The sequence below is a fragment of the Ranitomeya imitator genome, chromosome 4 (assembly GCF_032444005.1).
Source record: "Ranitomeya imitator isolate aRanImi1 chromosome 4, aRanImi1.pri, whole genome shotgun sequence".
Lineage (NCBI taxonomy): Eukaryota > Metazoa > Chordata > Amphibia > Anura > Dendrobatidae > Ranitomeya > Ranitomeya imitator.
Genome location: NC_091285.1, coordinates 471,345,841 through 471,366,144, shown reverse-complemented (window position 1 = coordinate 471,366,144; position 20,304 = coordinate 471,345,841). Strand labels below are relative to the sequence as shown.

The window sequence follows — 20,304 nt, the reverse complement described above, 5'->3', positions numbered from 1 at the left end:
TTCAACATACAGAACTGGCAAACTTCATGTAGTTAAAGGGAGGGTAAATGAACAAATCTACCAAGACATTCTTTATAAAAATCTGCTGCCATCTACCAGGATTATGAAGATGAAATGAGGGTGGATATTTCAGCAAGATAATGATCCCAAACACACAGCCAAGAAAACTCTCAACTGGTTTCAGAGACAGAAAATAAAGCTGCTAGAATGACCCAAGGAATCACCTGACCTGAATCCAATAGAAAATATATGGAAGGAACTAAAGCTCAGAGTTCATACAAGGAGACCATGGAACCCTTAGCATTTGCAAAGTGCTTGTGTGGAAGAATGAGCCAAAAGCACACCTGAGCAATGATTGAAACTACCTATTTAAGTAGTTATCAATTTAACTGAGGAGTCATTGACTATGATTTTCATGCATTGATACCCATTGTAGATTAACTGCTACATTTATAATAGCCTTCATCATATAGTCTTGCCTCCATAAGGTATTCACCATTTTATTTATTTTTATGATTTTATTATGAATTTAAAAATATTGATGCTTTAATTTATATATGGATCTCTTTGTTATTCTGGACAGTACCTGTAGCCGGAATAAGTGTTAAATTTATATTGAAGTGCCATTAATGTGGATGTTTGGAAATATTGATATGTGCTATTCCTGTCTGTACCTGCCTGTTCCCGTCAGAACCTACTGTGTCTCACTGTATACCAGTCATGCCTGCCAGTACCTGACAAACCTTTCTGTATACTAGCCATGCCGGCCAGCACAAGCCGTGCCTATATACCAGCTGTGCCAGCCTGCACCTGCTGTGCATCCTGTATACCAGCCATGTCTGCCAGTACCTGCCGTGCCGTTCTGTATACCAGCAGTGCCTGCCTGTACTAACCAAGCCATCCCATTCCTGGCCATTCCAGCTTCCTTCCCGTTTGTGGGTCAACTGCCATACGTCTGAGGTCTGTTCTGGAGTAGCACCTGGTGTCCAGCTGGAGCCCAGGCTAACCACACATCAGGGGCTCTAGCAAACAGTCAGGTGTTCACCTAGTCACACCCCTCCAGGTTCTCCTTGGCCCACGGCACAGTGGTTCAACTGCCACATACATTACAGAAGTTATTGCGGTTCGCACTGAATCAGTTAGCTGGGAATTTAATTTTGGGGAAAATTTCAATAATGATAAGAAATTTGAATTTCAAATAATCAATCATCTCTAGTAATGACACATTTATATTTTATATGCCACTAATACCAATGGGTATCAATCCATCAGTTACATCATAATCTCCTATTTTCACAGGATCTGTCATATGAAGAGGAGGTCATAGATCAGCTGCAGGCCGGACTTCTTCTTCATGTTCAATCCTTACGAAGGCAGGGAGAGTGACGCCGGCGCTGATTGGGCGCCGGTCATCTTGTGTCACAACACCACACAGGAGCCCTGGGACCGCGAGTGCTAACTAGTGTTGAGCCACTTCCCTAGTGTTCAGGTTCGGTTCGATTTGTTGAACAGGGAGGTGTTCGCCGAACGTTCGACGAACACCGTCGAACCCCATTGAAACCAATGGCAGGCAAACACAAACACATACAACCACATGGAAAACACATAGAAAACACCTTAAAAGGTGTCCAAAAGCTGACAAACTTCTCAGAAGACAAAACAAACATGGAAAAGTCACAACTACATATAGTCATGCGAAAAGGAAAGAGGTGGAGGAGTAACAGGAGGAGGAGACACAGATATAGGCATGTCGTGCCCTTCTAAAATCAAGAAAGGCTGGAGTAAAAATCAAAACTCACTCTACCAACACTCAGACGTCTTGACAAAAAAAAATAAAAAATGAAATATCTTTAGGTAGAATGGCGGCGGGTCCATTCAGAACACTTTCCTTAGAAGACATAGTGGTACCCCCGTTGGGAGTTGTGCCAAAAAATGAACCCAATACATTCAGACTAATCCACCATTTGTTATATCCAAGGGGCTGGTCAGTAAACGACAACAACACCGCGGAACCAAGTACAGTACTATGTACTGTACCTCCTTTGACGAGGCAATCAGGCGGGTCAAGAAGCGTAAGGGGCACCCTAATGGCCAAAACAGGCATTGAGGGGGCGTTCCGGTTACTACCTGTGCCTCCGAATAGTGTCCTCCCATTGGGCTGCTTTTGTGAAGGAGCATACTACATAGATCGCTGTTTGCCCATGGGGTGCTCCATATCCTGCTCACTATTTGAGTTGTTTAGTTGCTTCCTCAAAAGTGTCGTCATGGACGTTTGTAAGGCGGCACATATCTATTACCTCGACGACTTCTTATGCCTAGGCCCAAAAGATTCGCCACAGTGTGAAAACACGCGGTAGTCCACCTGTGAGAAGCAGAGAGCTGGAGGGGGAGTGGACACCACAGAGCCGAGGGGTTCGATTGAGAAAGAAAGAAGGCGGTGTAGCTTGCTTCATGGGTGTGGTACGCTGCTGAGTAGCACTAAATTCTACTAGGCCCAAATGGATTTCATGGGCTAGATGCCGTTACAAAATAGTAGTTAAGTAAACAGGCGGTGTAGCTTGCTTCATGGGTGGGGTACTCTGCTGAGTAGCACAAAATGCTATTAGGTACAAAACGATTTCCTGGGCTAGATGCAGTAAAAAATTAGTAATTAGATCAACAGGCGGTGTAGCTTACTTCATGGGTGGGGTACGCTGCTGAGTATCACTAAATTCTACTGGGCCCAAACGGATTTCCTGGGCTAGATGCCATTACAAAATAGTAGTTAGGTAAACAGGCAGTGTAGCTTGCTTCATGGGTGGGGTACGCTGCTGAGTATCACTAAATTCTACTAGGCCCAAAAGGATTTCCTGAGCTAGATGCCATTACAAAAAAGTAGTTAGGTAAACAGGCGGTGTAGCTTGCTTCATGGGTGGGGTACTCTGCTGAGTAGCACAAAATGCTATTAGGTAAAAAAACGATTTCCTGGGCTACATGCAGTTAAAAATTAGTAATTAGATCAACAGGCAGTGTAGCTTGCTTCATGGGTGGGGTACGCTGCTGAGTATCACTAAATTCTACTATGCCCAAACGGATTTCCTGGGCTAGATGCCGTTACAAAATAGTAGTTAGGTAAACAGGCGGTGTAGCTTGCTTCATGGGTGGGGAACGTTGCTGAGTATCACTAAATTCTACTAGGCCCAAAAGGATTTCCTGGGCTAGATGCCACTACAAAATAGTAGTTAGGTAAACAGGCGGTGGGTGGCTGGGCTACTCTGCTGACTAGTAGACACTGAAGCTTTGGAGCAGACATCTGAATCCCAGGCCATAGTACGAGGAAACAACTCTGCAGACGACCCCACTCACCTGGAATTGACGATGGCAACATCATGTAAAACTCAGCAAGGGGACTAAATAAAAGAGTCTCCATTTTTTCCAAAAATTCGGCCACAGACACCACTTAAGTGGCATCAATTTCGCCAGAGTTTTTTAAAACGGTTGGTGAGGTGATTTTCAAAAATCATCAAGCTTTTTGTCTCCCCAAGATGACATAGGGGTAGAAAGGTCCTTGCGAATCCAGGATTTGTTCATCTTGATGAACGTTAGTCTGTCTACATTGTCACTGGACAGCTGCGTGCGCTTATCTGTCAGCACACCACCAGCAGCGCTGAACACACGTTCAGAGAGAACGCTGGCTGCGGGGCACGACAAGATCTCCAAGGCGTGAGTGGCGAGCTCAGGCCATTTTTCAAGATTGGAAGCCCAAAATGAGCAAGGGTCCAGTTCCACAGTCATGGCATCAATGTTAACTTGGAGATACTCTTGTACCATCCTCTCTAGGCGTTGGCTGTGCGTCAGACTTCTTGTCTCCTGTGGCCTTGCAAAGGATGGTCTAAAAAATCTTGAAACGATTGGAAAAAATTGCTGTTACCACCAGATACGATGTTAATGTTATGGTTTGAGTGATGACTCGATAGTCCCACGGTTGGCAAGTTAGAACTCAGAGATTCACTACGTGCACCACTGGTGTTTTGTGGAAAAGCAGATGTTAGATTCTGTAACAGTCTCTGCTGATACTCCTGCATGTGTGAATCCATTTCTATGGCAGGAATTATTTTCCAAATGTTTGCTTTTGTACCGGGGATCTAAGAGTGTGGCAACCCAGTAGTCGGCATTACTTCAGATTCTGACAATCCGAGGGTCATGTTGCAGGTAGTGCAGAAAGAAGGCACTCATGTGTCTTGCGCATCCAGGAGGACCAAGTCCTTGTTGTCTTGGTGGTGGCGAGGTGAGAATCGTGCTTCCTTCGTCTGCCCTCTCCCCCCAACCTCGCACAACAGAAATTTGATCAAGGTCTCCCTCATCTGATGAGTCTTCCATGCCCAGCGCCAGTTCATCCTCCACTTCTTCCTTGCCTCCTGCACCTTCCTCAACAGTTTGGCTCCTACCATGCGCCCTCGGTAACCTCTTTCCCCCAGCCTCCAATGCCAGCCGCCTTGGTGCTGCCAACCTTCTTGACCTTGGAGATATGATCCCTTCCGCATACGACTCCTCCTGTTCCTCCTCCTCCTTCTCCTCTTGTTCCACCACCTGACTCCGAACACTGTGTAAAGGTGTGCTCCAGCATGTAAATCACCGGAATGGTCATGCTGATAATGGCATCGTCAGCACTAAACATCTTCGTTGCCATTTCAAAACTGTGCAGAAGGGTGCATAGGTCCCTGATCTAAGACCACTCCTGCAGCGTGATTTGCCCCACCTCTTGATCTCGTTGGACCAGGCTATACGTCATAACGTATTGCACCAGGGCTCGACGGTGCTGCCACAGTCGCTGCAACATGTGCAGAGTTGGATTCCACCGTGTGGGCACATCGCATTTCAGCCGGTGAACTGGCAGGCCCAATGACTTCTGTAGAGATGCAAGTCGTCGAGCTGCGGGATGCGAACGGCGGAAGTGAGCACACAGTGACCGTGCAGTGACTCTGCAGAAGCCCATCTAGTCCGGGATAGTGGGATAAAAATTGCTGGACAACCAGGTTCAAAACATGAGCCATACAAGGCACGTGTGTGACATTGCCCCGGCGAAGGACCGCACCCAGGTTTGCATCATTGTCGCACACAGCCTTCCCTGGCTGCAGGTTGAGTGGAGACAACCATTGATGGAACTCGGTCTCCAGAGCTGACCACAACTCCTCAGCTGTGTGACTCACATTTCCCAGACATTTCAATGTAAACACTGCCTGATGCCGTTGAGCCCTGGTGACAGCATAGTGAGGAGGTGTGCAGGATTCCTTCTGCGCAGTTACAACGCGGGTGGCATTACCAGACAGGCTTTGGGTGCAGGTGGAGGACCAAGAGGAGGTTGAGGAGGCAGAAGCAGTGGAGGAACTTCTAGATACAGAGGATCGACAAGCAACTCGTGGCGACGGCAAGACTTGGACAGCAGCCCCTTCTCCTGATGTCGCCATAGTTACCCAGTGCCCAGTCACCGACATGTAAGGCCCCTGTCCATGTCTACTCATCCAAGTGTCTGTGGTGAAATGCACCCTGTCACACACAGTTTCTCAAGGAAGCGGTGATGTTGTGTGCAACATGCTGGTGTAGCGCAGGCACAGCATTCTTTGAGAAGTAGTGGCGACTGGGCATCTGGTACTGGGGCACTGCGACGGACATAAGGTCTTGAAAATCCTCTGTGTCCACCAGGCGGAAACGCAGTATTTCTGTAGCTAACAGCTTGCTGACTGAGAAATTCAACCTCTTAGGTTTGTCATGGCTAGGAGAAAATGGTCTTTTACTTGTCCACATCTGAAGGACTGAGGGCTGGCTGCCGTGCTTAGACAGAGTTGAGTAGGGTGTCCTCGGCAAACTGCAGGTCTGTGAGGAAGGTGCAGGCGGAGATGTTATGTTGCCTTGATCAAAATGTGGTGCCGAAGTCAGAGAGCGCTCAACACAAGCAGGTGTTTCCCCTAGCAAATGTCCTGATGGCCTGCCAATCACACTGGCTGTTGCTGGTAAAGAGGTGGAAAGTCTGCATCCAAAACCATGTGCGACTGCTGTCCCCACAGTCACAGAGGATGAAGAGGACACGGATGCACTTGATGGGGCAGACGGTGGTTGACCCGGCCCACTAGGCCGCATTGTAGCACAGTGAGCTTCCCACTGCAACTTATGCCTCATATCCATGTGACGGTTCATGCATGAAGTACTCAAGCTAGTGATTTTTTGGCCTCTACTGAGATTTCGTTGACAAATCTTACAGACAACATGAGTTGGGTCATCCTTTGCAATGTCAAAAAATGCCCAGGCAATGCAAGGCTTAGAGCACGTGTGACCTGAAAAGCAACCACGACTTCTGGTCTGGTGCACAGTTGGGGTTGAGGATGCAGTTGTTGATGTGCTTCCAGTACTCAGTCTCTGTCCAGGAATGCGCACCATTACCTCATCATCAGACTCGTCACTAGCATCCTCCTCCACCTCCTCTGCTGACCTCATGGATAGGCGTACTGGGCGTTAACAGTAAGTGGGGTCTACAACCTCGTCATCATCATCCTGTGTGTTCTCACACCCGTCGTCCTCAGAGCCAACCTCTTCCTGCCCCGACCGAAAAGTCAAGTTTTCATTCCAATAAGGTATCTTAGTCTCATCATCATCTTCCTCATTGTCTCCACCAACAGAAGTTACAGTTTGGGAATGAGGGTCTACATTATGCTCAGAACCTTCTTCATCTGGGCCTGGATCCAACTCACAATGATTCTGGGCATCAGTGCAGATCATTTCCTCATCTGGATTCACAGAAGCTCTGGAGCAGACCTCTGATTCCCAGGCTATAGTATGCGTAAACAGCTCTACAGACTCAACCATGTGTGTTACCCCATGCTCACACGGGCAGCTGGAGACTTGGGAGCTGTGAGGAAGCAAGTGCGATTGGGGTGACAACTCTGAGGATTGGAGTAGTTGTGATGTTGAAGTTGACATGGAGGAGAGCCCACTTGAACGAGCACTTGATATCCGTTCAAGCACCTGCTGTTTTTGTGCCTCATCTGGAATTTTTGGCGATGCTTGTAGCGATGGTCGTAAGAAAGGGATCATATCAGATTGTCCACGAAAAGAAGTAGACATCTTACTTTGGCTGGAAGAAGGTCTTTCTTCTGCAGATGTTACTGTTGCTTTACCACCTACCCCACGGACACAACCTTTTTTTTCCCTTTCCAACACGCCTATTCCCCTTTCCACCAGCAGCAGGCCTTTTGCCACTCATTTTAGTGCTTAACTAATTGGCAACTCTGTATCTGTAGTTGCTGGCACAACAACCAATGGATGAAAACCGAGCAGAACTGAGTGGCCAAACTGTGGTACTAGGCCCAAAACTTATAACTGGATTAGATGCAGTGAAAATTGAGATACACAGGCGGTATAGCTTGTTTCACAGGCAGGCTACTCTGCTGACGTGCAGACACTGCTCCTAGGCCCTAAATTAATAACTGGATTAGATGCAGTGAAAATTGAGATACACAGGCGGTAGAGTTTGTTTCACAGTCAGGCTACTCTGCTGACGTGCAGACACTGCTCCTAGGCCCTAAACTATTAACTGGATTAGATACAGTGAAAATAGAGATACACAGGCGGTATAGCTTGTTTCACAGGCAGGCTACTCTGCTGACGTGCAGACACTGCTCCTAGGCCCTAAACTATTAACTGGGTTAGATACAGTGAAAATAGAGATACACAGGCGGTATAGTTTGTTTCACTGGCAGGCTACTTTGCTGACGTGCAGACACTGCTCCTAGGCCCTAAACTATTAACTGGATTAGATGCAGTGAAAATAGAGATACACAGGCAGTGTAGTTAGTTTCACAGGCGGACTACTCAGAGGACTATCAGAAAATGCTACTAGCCCAAAAGGATTGGCTGAGCTAGATTACACCAAATGCTGTGACAAACACTTGCACAGCACTGGCACAGACCAGCCTGGCAAACAGTGCTATGAACTGCTGTAACCTACCCTGAAAAGGGCTGATATTACAACTAGTCCCGACTCCTCTCGACTCCCTAAACCTATCTCTCTGACAATTCGCTCCAAAAAAAACACTCTTTGTCTGTATAGCGGCCACAGCAGCAGTGGTGCCATCTAACACTAAGCTGCAGCAGTGAGGAAATGGTGGCGATGGGGCAAATGGCTGGTTTTTATAGGGCAAGGACATGTGACATACACAGCCAATGACACATGCCCTTGCTTGTGTGCATCACATGCACATTGCTATGTGTGTGCGCACTGCTGATAGGCTGAGAGACTGCACCGCCCCACTGTAAATGCGGGAAAGAAGAAAAATGGAGATCGGTGTCATTTCAGCACAGATCTATCCCCGCCCCTCCCCCCGCCCACTATACACTGAAACAGTCTATTAACAATGATAAACAGTTTTAATGTGCAAATCAAGTGAGGCTTTTGCTGAACGAAGTTATCGAACAGAAACTCGAACAGCCGAATTTTAAGCAAATTGTTCGGGTTCGTCGAACGACTCGAACACCGCCCAAAACAGCTCGAATTTGAGATTGGCGAATAGGTCGACTCGAACACCTCTCATCTCTAGTGCTGACACTGCTGGTTCGGCACCAGCTAAATAATTCCCTATTAATTGTGCACGCAGTGTATTTTGAATATTTATTACTAATTCTAATAATTATTAACATTATATTTAATGGATAACATTTGATGTAAAGATATTCTACAGTAAATGGAGAAACCGATGAGGCTTAATGCGCGATTAGATGAAAAGCAGACTCAGCATTCTATATTGAGGCTGAAGTGAATTTAGTCCCTGCGGAGATTAAAAGGATTAAGATATCAGTTAATTATAACAAACTCTTTCCAGCCATAGTGCTGAAATTAAAGTTTATTATATATATAATAAGGTAAAACTTGACCCTAGTACAAGTGTGTTAACCCATAACGGACCTGTGTGGAAATCCCTGGGTGAGGTAATCACGCATCAGGGGAGGTGAGAGGACATAAGGGTCAGTGCCATTTCAAGGTCAATGCATAATATTCTATGAATCTGCTGACTATTAGCTGCATCAGAATATTGGCAATGTGGAAAGGCATGCAGATGTTCTTGTCAGCACAAAAATCTAAAACACAATTTTTGATATCCCAGGTGGCTACAGTTAATGGAGGAGAATTGAAAAATGCACCCCATCACTGAACAACTGTGTAATCTGGAAAAGGTACTGTTAATGCATTCAGTCAGAAAGGGAAATTTAATTTTAGCTGACATAATTCTTAAAGTTAAGACTGTATGCTAAAATATTACACATATATATGCTAAAAGTGTAATGGAAGAATTCTTCATATAACTATGTCTCTGTGCCGTGGTGACTCTGCCATAAGACCTCGTTCACACATACCATTATTTCAGTATTTCAATTGGGGGGTTTTTGCTAAAGTTTTCATGGTTTTTAGTTTGCAAAATCTTTTTTTATGGTTCTTTAACATTCTATAGAGAAAAAAAAACATGAGAAAAAAATATACACAGAACGTATTTTTTTAAACAAATGGCAAAAACAGCAAAAGTAAAAATGCTGCATCCACCTTTCATAGAATGTTAAGGTACCGTCACACTAAGCGACGCTGCAGCGATACCGACAACGATCCGGATCGCTGCAGCGTCGCTGTATGGTCGCTGGAGAGCTGTCACACAGACCGCTCTCCAGCGACCAACGATGCCGGTAACCAGGGTAAACATCGGGTTACTAAGCGCAGGGCCACGCTTAGTAACCCGATGTTTACCCTGGTTACCATCGTTAAAGTAAAAAAAACACTACATACTTACCTACCGCTGTCTGTCCCCAGCGCTCTGCTTCTCTGCTCTGGCTGTGAGCACAGCGGCCGGAAAGCAGAGCGGTGACGTCACCGCTCTGCTTTCCGGCTGCCCGGCGCTGACAGCCAGAGCAGAGAAGCAGAGCGCCGGGGACAGACAGCGGTAGGTAAGTATGTAGTGGTTGTTTTTTTTACTTTAACGATGGTAACCAGGGTAAACATCGGGTTACTAAGCGTGGCCCTGCGCTTAGTAACCCGATGTTTACCCTGGTTACCAGCGAAGACATCGCTGAATCGGCGTCACACACGCCGATTCAGCGATGTCAGCGGGAGATCCAGCGACGAAACAAACTTCTGACCTTTCTGCCCCGACCAGCGATATCACAGCAGGGGCCTGATCGCTGCTGCCTATCACACTGGACGATATCGCTAGCCAGGACGTTGCAACGTCACGGATCGCTAGCGATATCGTCTAGTGTGATGCTACCTTTAGAGTTGGAAGGGACCTCCTGGGTCATCTGGTCCAACCCCTTGGTCAAAGCAGGATTCACTAAATCATCCCAGACAGGTGTCTGTCCAGCCTTAGTTAATATCTAATCTGTGTCTCCTCACATTCAGTTTCATCCCATTGCTTCTAGTCTTTCCTTGTGCAAATGAGAATAAAGATGATCCTTCTACAATGTGACAGCCCTTGAGATATTAGTAGACAGCTATTAAGTCTCATCTCAGTCTTCTTTTTTGCAAGCTAAACATTCCCAAATCCTGTAACCAATCCTCATAGGACGTGGTTTGCAGACCGGTCACCATTCTGGTCGCTCTTCTCTGAACTTGCTCCTTTATATGTCTTATATTAATACAGTATAATCAACATTAAAATGGATGGATTTACCATCTGCATCTGTGAAAAGTGAAAAGTAGCCGATTGTAATGGCTGCACAGTTTTGTGGATGAAACAGCTGTTCATCTGCAAAATCAAGTGACTGAATAATAAAGAAAATCACAATAAGTCGCTGCAGTTTTTTGCCACATCGCAGATGATCCATTTAGCTTTACCTCTATGGAGCAAAGCTGCACAACAAAATCATAAAAAGGAACTAGGTCAAAAGTGGTATTTTTCTTACTTGATGTCATTCTTGCTGCTCCCCAGAGTATTCATTTTTGTAAATTTTTAAAATCCACCATATAGTTCCAGAGATATGGACCTTTCTATATACTGTGCCAGATGAGCACATTTTTATGGTCTTTACAAGGGGGCGTAGAGTCACAGTATTCTCCAACTTTTGGCTCCTCTGCATGATTATCCTTTGAAGAATTCCCACTTGGAAAAGATCATACGAATAAGCATAATTGCCCCCTAAATACAAAGGCCCATAACTATAAAAGTGTATAGCAAATTTTTAAATGATGGTGTACTAAGCAAAGAAGTGGGAAAAGTGGCAAAAACTGTTCACTTTTGTCCTGGGGTCAGGTACTCTTTAAAGAGAGCACACCAAGCCACAACAAAATCACCACAAATGTCTAAGGCAAATGTGAAATCACCCAGGTCTCACATACTAATACATAAAGTAGTCCAAAAAAGCTGGCAGTAAATTTACAGAAATTGTAGGGCACACACACCACAAACAAAAAACCAACCCACAGACATTAAATAGATCTCTTAGACTTGAAAGGGCTGATCTACTTATTTTGAAAATCTATATCAGAATCAATGTTGTTGGGTTTTGTTTTTTTTTTAAGTTTTCCCATCTAATTTTAAAATCAGTGCAGTTCTAATTGGATTTGTAAAATGATCAATTACAGATACTTTGCAGCCATTTTCAAAACAAGTACGCCGGCCTGATGAGGTTTGAGATCCGTTTAATGATGTGGGCAGGTTGAATTGACAGATCCGCTTTAGAAGCTCTGCTAATCTGCTTTAAAGTACTGAGAAAATAGATTTGTCCTACATAACATTACTGTACAGTGTCTGGAGGAAAGTTGCCAACTGTCTGTACATTCTGGACAGTCTGTCAGAAAAGAGGTTCTTTCCAGGGTCGGTTCAGTGTGTATATATCATTTTATTATGTTGTTGATATATTGACGCTGGAGATTATTATTCATGGTTTATATATTTATGGTGTCTATGGTTTCCCATAATTCTATTTTCCACAGAAAATGTCTAAAACACACAATACAGTACACGTAATTAAAGAGTAACGAAACTTTCATGTAGTTGATGTATCGGTTACCTCCCGTTAGCTAAATTGCATTAGGGCTTTATTTTATGGTTTTGAAACCATGCAGATTAGTCATTAATCCAAATACCAACTTCTATTAATGCACAACGAAATGTTAATATTTTTTTGACACTGGGCTAAGGCTATCTGCACACATTGAGTATATGGATGACGAAATTTCGGCACCATGTCTGCATCTCTTGGCAGGAAAAACCAGGGCGTTTTGGGTTTGGTTTTGACTGATTTGAATGAAGTCAATGGTGGAAAACGCACAGAGAATTGACATGCAGCAGATTATCTTCTGCACCAAACCTGCAAGTCAAGAATAAGCAATGGAAGATGAAGAAAAGGTGTATACACCAGCTTCAAAAAAGAGACATGATTAAGATCGCATAGATCGAATCGCGTTGTCTATCCTAATGACTGCATCCACCTTTGAGCAAGGATTTTAATCACGCTATATTTATATGCACCAATAAAGCATTTCAAGATTTGAGAAGCTGGAGTATACACCTTTTCTTCATCTTCCATTGCTGCACGTCTTGGTCAGGACGATATCTCCGTGCTCCTTCGGTCTGTCGGTAAGCTGGCTGTGGCTTTTTTAGCCTTATTTTTCTATATACAAGAATAAGCAATGTGTGCAAGATACTTCAAGTTTCTCACTAACTTTGCTTGCATCAGGATAGTTTCAGGTTTTTCTAGCAAATCTACATGGCAAAACTGAGCCAAAACACAACAAATCTGAAACGTGTGCATATTGTGTTTTTGATGTAAATTTTAAGCTGCGTTTTACAGCGCCATCAAAAGCTATGAGATTTTAGAATTCTCATGCCCACACATTGTTGTTTTTTTCCTGACTGAATTGGAAAACTGCCGAGTTTTTGAAAACTACAGTATGTCACTTCTTTCAGTGATTTTTAAAACTTTTTTCAGCATGTTTTCACCCATAGAAAGCAATAATTGCAAAAGCACAGTAACAAATGAAGATATCAGTTTTTGCTGTGTTTTTAATGAAAAAAAGCAGGTACAGCAGGATGTGAAACCCATTTGTTTTTGTGATTTTCCCAAGTTTAAACCATAATGTCTTGGTCTCATCACCTGAGAATGACATTTTTGGAGTAGTACTATTTAACTAGGATTTGTACAGTTCAATTAAATTAGTGATGTGTGTAAAGTAAACATTGTCTGACCAAGGTGTGAGACTGAACAAAGCCTGACCAACTCAAGGGCTGACCAAAGTGTGAACAGTGTCCTACAAACCCATTGCGCTGCCAATGTCTTAGGTAAACTATTCTCAACCAATTCACCTCCCCTCACTGTTACATTTTAATTGTGTATTTGTTCATGAACTTTTTGTTCAGAATAGTATTTTTTTTATACATAAAAAACTTTTTTCACTAAATAATTTTATAAAATTGCCCTTTCTTTTCAAAACTGGTTTTATGGTTTCACATATGTCTTACAATAACGAGCGGTGTTCATGCTTCTGTGGTGGAAGCAAAGCTGAACCTTGGGATCCTAAAAAACGCAGCACAAAGACAGCAAAAAAACACAGCAAAACCTGTTTTTTGTAAGCAGCTTCTTTACTTACTGCCAAGAGAGCAGGTTTTGCCTGTATAAAAAAACACAGCAAAAATGCACCATGTGAATATAGCCTAAAACTTCAAGCACTGAATCCATTTACGCCTATCTACAGCATACAACACCTGTTATACGTAGGACTGCCATTTACATTCTAAACAACATCTCAAAAGTTAGCACTTTGGCAGGACTTTAGTCTTTAGCATCTTCTGTAGAAAATCACATGGCTTCAAACATATAATAGAAGGTATGCCAACCTGAGATAAGATAAGGACTTGCAGATGATTTACAATACAATGTTGTTAAACTGGCACCCATAAACGCCTTGTAATTCTGGGAACTACACACTATGGGCCGATTCATCATTCCAATTTATGGAAATCAGTTTCACCAACAGTTTAGCGCCACATACTTCAAAATGGCGAAAGCAGTTCATGAAGTCGACACAAAGTCTATAGTGCTCTTTATTTTTGTCTTTAACCAGTTTTTGCCTCTTTTCAGCACCAAAGTTGCAAAAAATGTGCGAAGCTGAAAACCCATTCAGAAACCTTATACCAGGCAGTGGATGGACCATAAAAATACGACATTTGGTAAAAGTTGTATTTCATGAACCTGTATAAAACACACCCATCATAAGAACAATGTTCCCAAAGTCTCCTTTAAAGAAGTACTCCTCTCATCAAAGTTTTTCTCCTCTTAATATATTGCAGCCATCATATTATATAACTCTGTGTACTTACAATTGCTCATTTTGCTTTTCTACCCCGTTAATTATTCGCTTTTCCATTAGGTCTATGGCATCAAATTGACTTGCTGAATCCTTCTAAGCTCTATGTGGAAACAAAAAGTTTATTTTCCTTGCGTGAGTGATAAGTCACTGCAAAAGTCTCTGCAAGTGGAGGAGGAAGCAGCTGGGTCATGAGTTGAAGAGGGGAATGATTCATGCAGTGAAAATAGACTTTTTCTTTCTACATAGAGCAGAGAAAAGAGAAGAATTAAATGAGTAGAAAGGCAAAATGAGAAATTGTAAGTACACAGTGCTCCAAAAATATATGAGAGCTTATTTTTAAAGCTCAGATTTTTTTTTTTTTTTGCTAAATTAGGAGACATTAGCAACAAAACAAAATAAATGTTGTCACTGGATTTACTGAAGGCCGCGTAGTCTCGGCTGCCCAAAGTTTCAATATGCAAGTTTAATCAGTAAAGGACTCAGGATGATTTTTCTACAAATGGAAACATATGAGTTGAAGGAGAGTGTTGTTCACCCTTGTGCTGCTGCGCAGGCTGAAAATGACATTAGGAAGTGAAAAGTGGAGATTTCTTACCTTTCTGTGGTCAATTGACAGCTGTGAGAAAACGAGCTGAAATCCTAACAATACTATGGAGCTGACCAATCTGCAAAGAAAAACAGAGGCGGTAATGTAAAGATAACTTAATATTCACTCCAGCATTCCAGCCGCATACCAGTACATTGACTAGTGATTACAGATGCCGCATTCTTTCATAATGACGTCTCCTTATACTGTACACACAAGTAAAAAGGGAAACATTTGCTTCATTAATTCAGAAAAACATAATCCTTTCCACAATGGGGTCATGTGGAGCTCAATGTACCTGTTGATAAACTGAGTGAGGTTTCCTTCTATTTCTACCAGTGAAATATAGATGTGTTCAGTGGGTGGAAAATACAGCACAACGTACATAATAAAGATAATAAGCTGTAAGAGGGGGCATTTTTAACAAACTGCTTACAATGGACTAAAATAATTAAGAGTATTATCTGCATTACCAATGTTTTGCCACTCCCATTTGATTCTTCTCTGGTCCTCCACCATTACATACCTCCCGCAGTTCACTGCAGGGGTCGCTTATAGAGTTCCACATGGCGGGAGCACAGTAAGCAGAGATCCGAAGAACAAGGCACTTACTGTATATCCCCGTTAGGCCTCATTTAATTATCCATGAAAAACACTGATGTGATGACACATCAATCAAACTCGGATGACACACGGATCGAAAACATTGAAGACACTGGTAAAAAAAAAAATTTTTTGCATACAAGAAAAATACTGATGTGTGAATGAGGCCTTAGAGTGGAGTGGCAGTGCACTCTAATAACTGCAAAAAAACAAGTTTTTTATTTTAGTTATTTGACTATGCTTGTGGTTTACACCTTTTTTTGTTTCTTATTGTGCCAGACACGGTTGTCCCAATCAGACGTGGGGGTCACTTGTAGAGTTTCACATCACAGGACCACAGTAATCAAAGATAGGCAGAACAAGGAACTTAGGTCCCCGATAGGCTTCATTTATTTATTTATCCATGAAAAACACTGATGACACTGGTACTTTTTTTTAAACATACGTGAAAAATACTGACGTGTGAATGAGGCCTTAGAACGGAGTGGCATTGCTCTCTAATTTCTGCAAAAAACAACTGAGCATTTATTTAAGATATTTGACTGAGTTTGAGGTTTGTACCATTTTTTTTGTTTCTTATTGTACCAGACACGGCTGTCCCAGTCAGTTATTATTTTATTATTATGGTACTTGGTGTGTTGTGCACATGGCAACACAAGATCTAATCCTTAAAATTAAATAAAAAACGCAACACAGAATTTATTAATGGAAGAAAACTGGCCGTGATGTTTATTTAGGGTTAAACCAATTAATACACAGCTTAAATAATAAACTCATATAAATTTCCATATTTCCAAAAATACCAGTACCAATCCGCCCATACCAATGGGCGATTTTCCCACAAATAAAAACATCACAACGGGGACTTAAAAAGAAGGAGAGTGGGATCTTCTCTTCTTCTCAGCGCCAGCAGAATGACAGTTACCAGGTAAAAGGTGGGCTTTTTATACTTTCAAAAAAATCTGCCCAATAACCAGTTAACCAATAGAAAACCGTTAAAAGGGCGCCACTGGTGCCAGATAAAACCGGTCTGGCTAAAAATAGCTGCCCATACACATTTAAAGGGACACTGTCACCTGAATTTGGAGGGAACAATCTTCAGCCATGGAGGCGGGGTTTTTGAATGTTTGATTCACCCTTTCCTTACCCGCTGGCTGCATGCTGGCCGCAATATTGGATTGAAGTTCATTCTCTGTCCTCCGTAGTACATGCCTGCACAAGGCAATCTTGCCTTGCGCAGGCGTGTACTATGGAGGACCGAGAATGAACTTCAATCCAATATTGCAGCCAGCATGCAGCCAGCGCGTAAGGAGAGGGTGAATCAAACACCCAAAAACCCCGCCTCCATGGCTGAAGATTGTTCCCTCCAAATTCAGGTGACAGTGTCCCTTTAAATTGACCTTTATTTGAACCCCAATTTAAAACCCATCAGACAGCTCTTGGCCTTAAATGAAAAGGTGAATCTCTCCAGATCTGTGTTGCCATGAGACCCCCCCTTTATTTCATTTCTTGACGGGGGGCTACCATTCTCTTCTGTCTTTAGTTATGTACTGGGATGATCATTAAGTTGCAGCTTTGTTTTATTAAAGCAATTGAATCATCAGCCTGAACTAGAACCCATAACTACATTCACAATCCCCAACCTCAGGGCTTATATCGGCCAATTTCTTCTTACTGTCTGAATAGCTGAAAAGAGTTACCGTATACAGTATTTGTACCAAGCACTATATATTAAGTGATGATAATTTGCAGAATTATGAATCTTGCTTTCGACCATACATAATAGGATGTGAATCTGGATCAGTGTAAGACAAGTACTTTTTTTCATTTATATACATACACACACTATATAACTAGGTCGATATAAATTCAGGAATTTATGCTACGATACAGTCTGAACTGATATTCCCACAAATTTCAGATTACACCAAAAAAGGAAAAAGCAGCTGTAATCACACACAAGCGTCTTTGACATGGTTTTTTGGAAAAGGGGCATGGTAAATACATTAGAAGTCATGCATTGTGCATTACGAAACCGAACTTAAGGGATCACAGGTCTTTAGCAACAATGATGAACAACTCACCGTAAAGATACAATCAAGCTGTCCACCATGTTCCTAGGAAATGAAGAATTGATGAAGCGTGAAAAAGCTTCCTGAAGGATGATAGCGTGGCCTTGATCTACTGATAATGACAACAAATTCCAACCTGAAAAAAAACACATGTAGAATATTAATTTTACAGAAATCAATCAAGTGCTCAGTTCACCTGAAACTATGCTCAAAAAGAAATCAAAATACCATTGTTGGATTCCTACCATTAACAGCTTATCACACATAATCAAAGTGTAATTAACCCCTCTGTGACCTTAGACGTACTATCCCGTCGAGGTGCCCTGGGCTTATCTGACCCTGGACGGGATAGTACGTCATAGCCGATCGGCCGCGCTCACGGGGGGAGCGCGGCCGATCGCGGCCGGGTGTCAGCTGCTTATCGCAGCTGACATCCGGCACTATGTGCCAGGAGCGGTCACGGACCGCCCCCGGCACATTAACCCCTGGCACACCGCGATCAAAGATGATCGCGATGTGCCGGCGGTGCAGGGAAGCACCGCGCAGGGAGGGGGCTCCCTGCGGGCTTCCCTGAGCCCCCCGCAGCAACGCGATGTGATCGCGTTGCTGCGAGGGTCTCCTCACCTCCCTCCCTGCTCGAGCCCCGGATCCAAGATGGCCGCGGATCCAGGTCCTGCAGGGAGGGAGGTGGCTTCACAGAGCCTGCTCAGAGCAGGCACTGTGAAGGCTGCAGCGCTGCATGTCAGATCAGTGATCTGACAGAGTGCTGTGCAAACTGTCAGATCACTGATCTGTGATGTCCCCCCCTGGGACAAAGTAAAAAAGTAAAAAAAAAATTTTCCAAATGTGTAAAAAAAATAAAAAAAAATATTCCAAAATAATGAAAAAAAAAAAAAAATATTATTCCCATAAATACATTTCTTCATCTAAATAAAAAAAAAAACCAATAAAAGTACACATATTTAGTATCGCCGCGTCCGTAACGACCCGACCTATAAAACTGTCCCACTAGTTAACCCCTTCAGTAAACACCGTAAGAAAAAAAAAAAAAAAACGAGGCAAAAAACAACGCTTTATTATCATACCGCCGAACAAAAAGTGGAATAACACGCGATCAAAAGGACAGATATAAATAACCATGGTACCGCTGAAAGCGTCATATTGTCCCGCAAAAAAAGAGCCGCCATACAGCATCATCAGCAAAAAAATAAAAAAGTTATAGTCCTGAGAATAAAGCGATGCAAAAATAATTATTTTTTCTGTAAAATAGTTTTTATCGTATAAAAGCACCAAACCATAAAAAAATGATATAAATGAGGTATCGCTGTAATCGTACTGACCCGAAGAATAAAACTGATTTATCAATTTTACCAAACGCGGAACGGTATAAACGCCTCCCCCAATAGAAATTCATGAATAGCTGGCTTTTGGTCATTCTTCCTCACAAAAATCGGAATAAAAAGCGATAAAAAAATGTCACGTGCCCAAAAATGTTTTCAATAAAAACGTCAACTCGTCCCGCAAAAAACAAGACCTCACATGACTCTGTGGACCAAAATATGGAAAAATTATAGCTCTCAAAATGTGGTATTGCAAAAAATATTTTTTGCAATAAAAAGGGTCTTTCAGTGTGTGACGGCTGCCAATCATAAAAATCCGCTAAAAAACTCGCTATAAAAGTAAATCAAACCCCCCTTCATCACCCCCTTAGTTAGGGAAAAATAAAAAAAAATGTATTTATTTCCATTTTCCCATTAGGGCTAGGGTTAGGGCTAGGATTAGGGTTAGGGCTAGGGTTAGGGCTAGGGTTAGGGCTAGGGTTAGGGCTAGGGCTAGGGTTAGGGCTAGTGTTAGGGTTAGGGCTAGGGTTAGGGTTAGGGCTAGGGTTAGGGCTAGGGTTAGGGCTAGGGTTAGGGCTAGGGTTAGGGCTAGGGTTAGGGCTAGGGTTAGGGCTAGGGTTAGGGCTAGGGTTAGGGCTAGGGTTAGGGTTAGGGTTGGGGCTACAGTTAGGGTTGGGGCTAAAGTTAGGGTTAGGGTTTAGATTACATTTACAGTTGGGAATAGGGTTGGGATTAGGGTTAGGGGTGTGTCAGGGTTAGAGGTGTGGTTAGGGTTACCGTTGGAATTAGGGTTAGGGGTGTGTTTAGATTAGGGTTTCAGTTATAATTGGGGGGTTTCCACTGTTTAGGCACATCAGGGGCTCTCCAAACACGACATGGCGTCCGATCTCAATTCCAGCCAATTCTGCGTTGAAAAAGTAAAACAGTGCTCCTTCCCTTCCGAGCTCTCCTGTGTGCCCAAACAGGGGTTTACCCCAACATATGGGGTATCAGCGTACTCAGGACAAATTGGACAACAACTTTTGTGGACCAATTTCTCCTGTTACCCTTGGGAAAATACAAAACTGGGGGCTAAAAAATAATTTTTGTGGGAAAACAAAAAGATTTTTTATTTTCACGGCTCTGCGTTATAAACTGTAGTGAAACACTTGGGGGTTCAAAGTTCTCACAACACATCTAGATAAGTTCATTGAGGGGTCTAGTTTCCAATATGGGGTCACTTGTGGGGGGTTTCTACTGTTTAGGTACATTAGGGGCTCTGCAAACGCAATGTGACGCCTGCAGACCAATCCATCTAAGTCTGCATTCCAAATGATGCTCCTTCCCTTCCGAGCCCTCCCATGCGCCCAAACGGTGGTTCCCCCCCACATATCGGGTATC

At 43.1% G+C, this 20,304-nt stretch overlaps 1 protein-coding gene across 2 annotated transcripts in view; it reads right to left on the bottom strand.

Moving 5' to 3' along the window:
* THSD4 (thrombospondin type 1 domain containing 4) overlaps positions 1-20,304 on the bottom strand; it is a 1,349,728-nt gene that overhangs the window by 1,187,468 nt on the left and 141,956 nt on the right. For both annotated transcript variants that reach the window (XM_069765881.1, XM_069765882.1), the window contains exons 2-3: positions 17,597-17,720; positions 14,919-14,988 (exon numbers count right to left, since the gene is read on the bottom strand). In XM_069765881.1, the coding sequence (XP_069621982.1) occupies positions 14,919-14,988; positions 17,597-17,625 (99 nt within the window). In that variant the 5' untranslated portion in view covers positions 17,626-17,720. The remainder of the gene's footprint in view (positions 1-14,918; positions 14,989-17,596; positions 17,721-20,304) is intronic.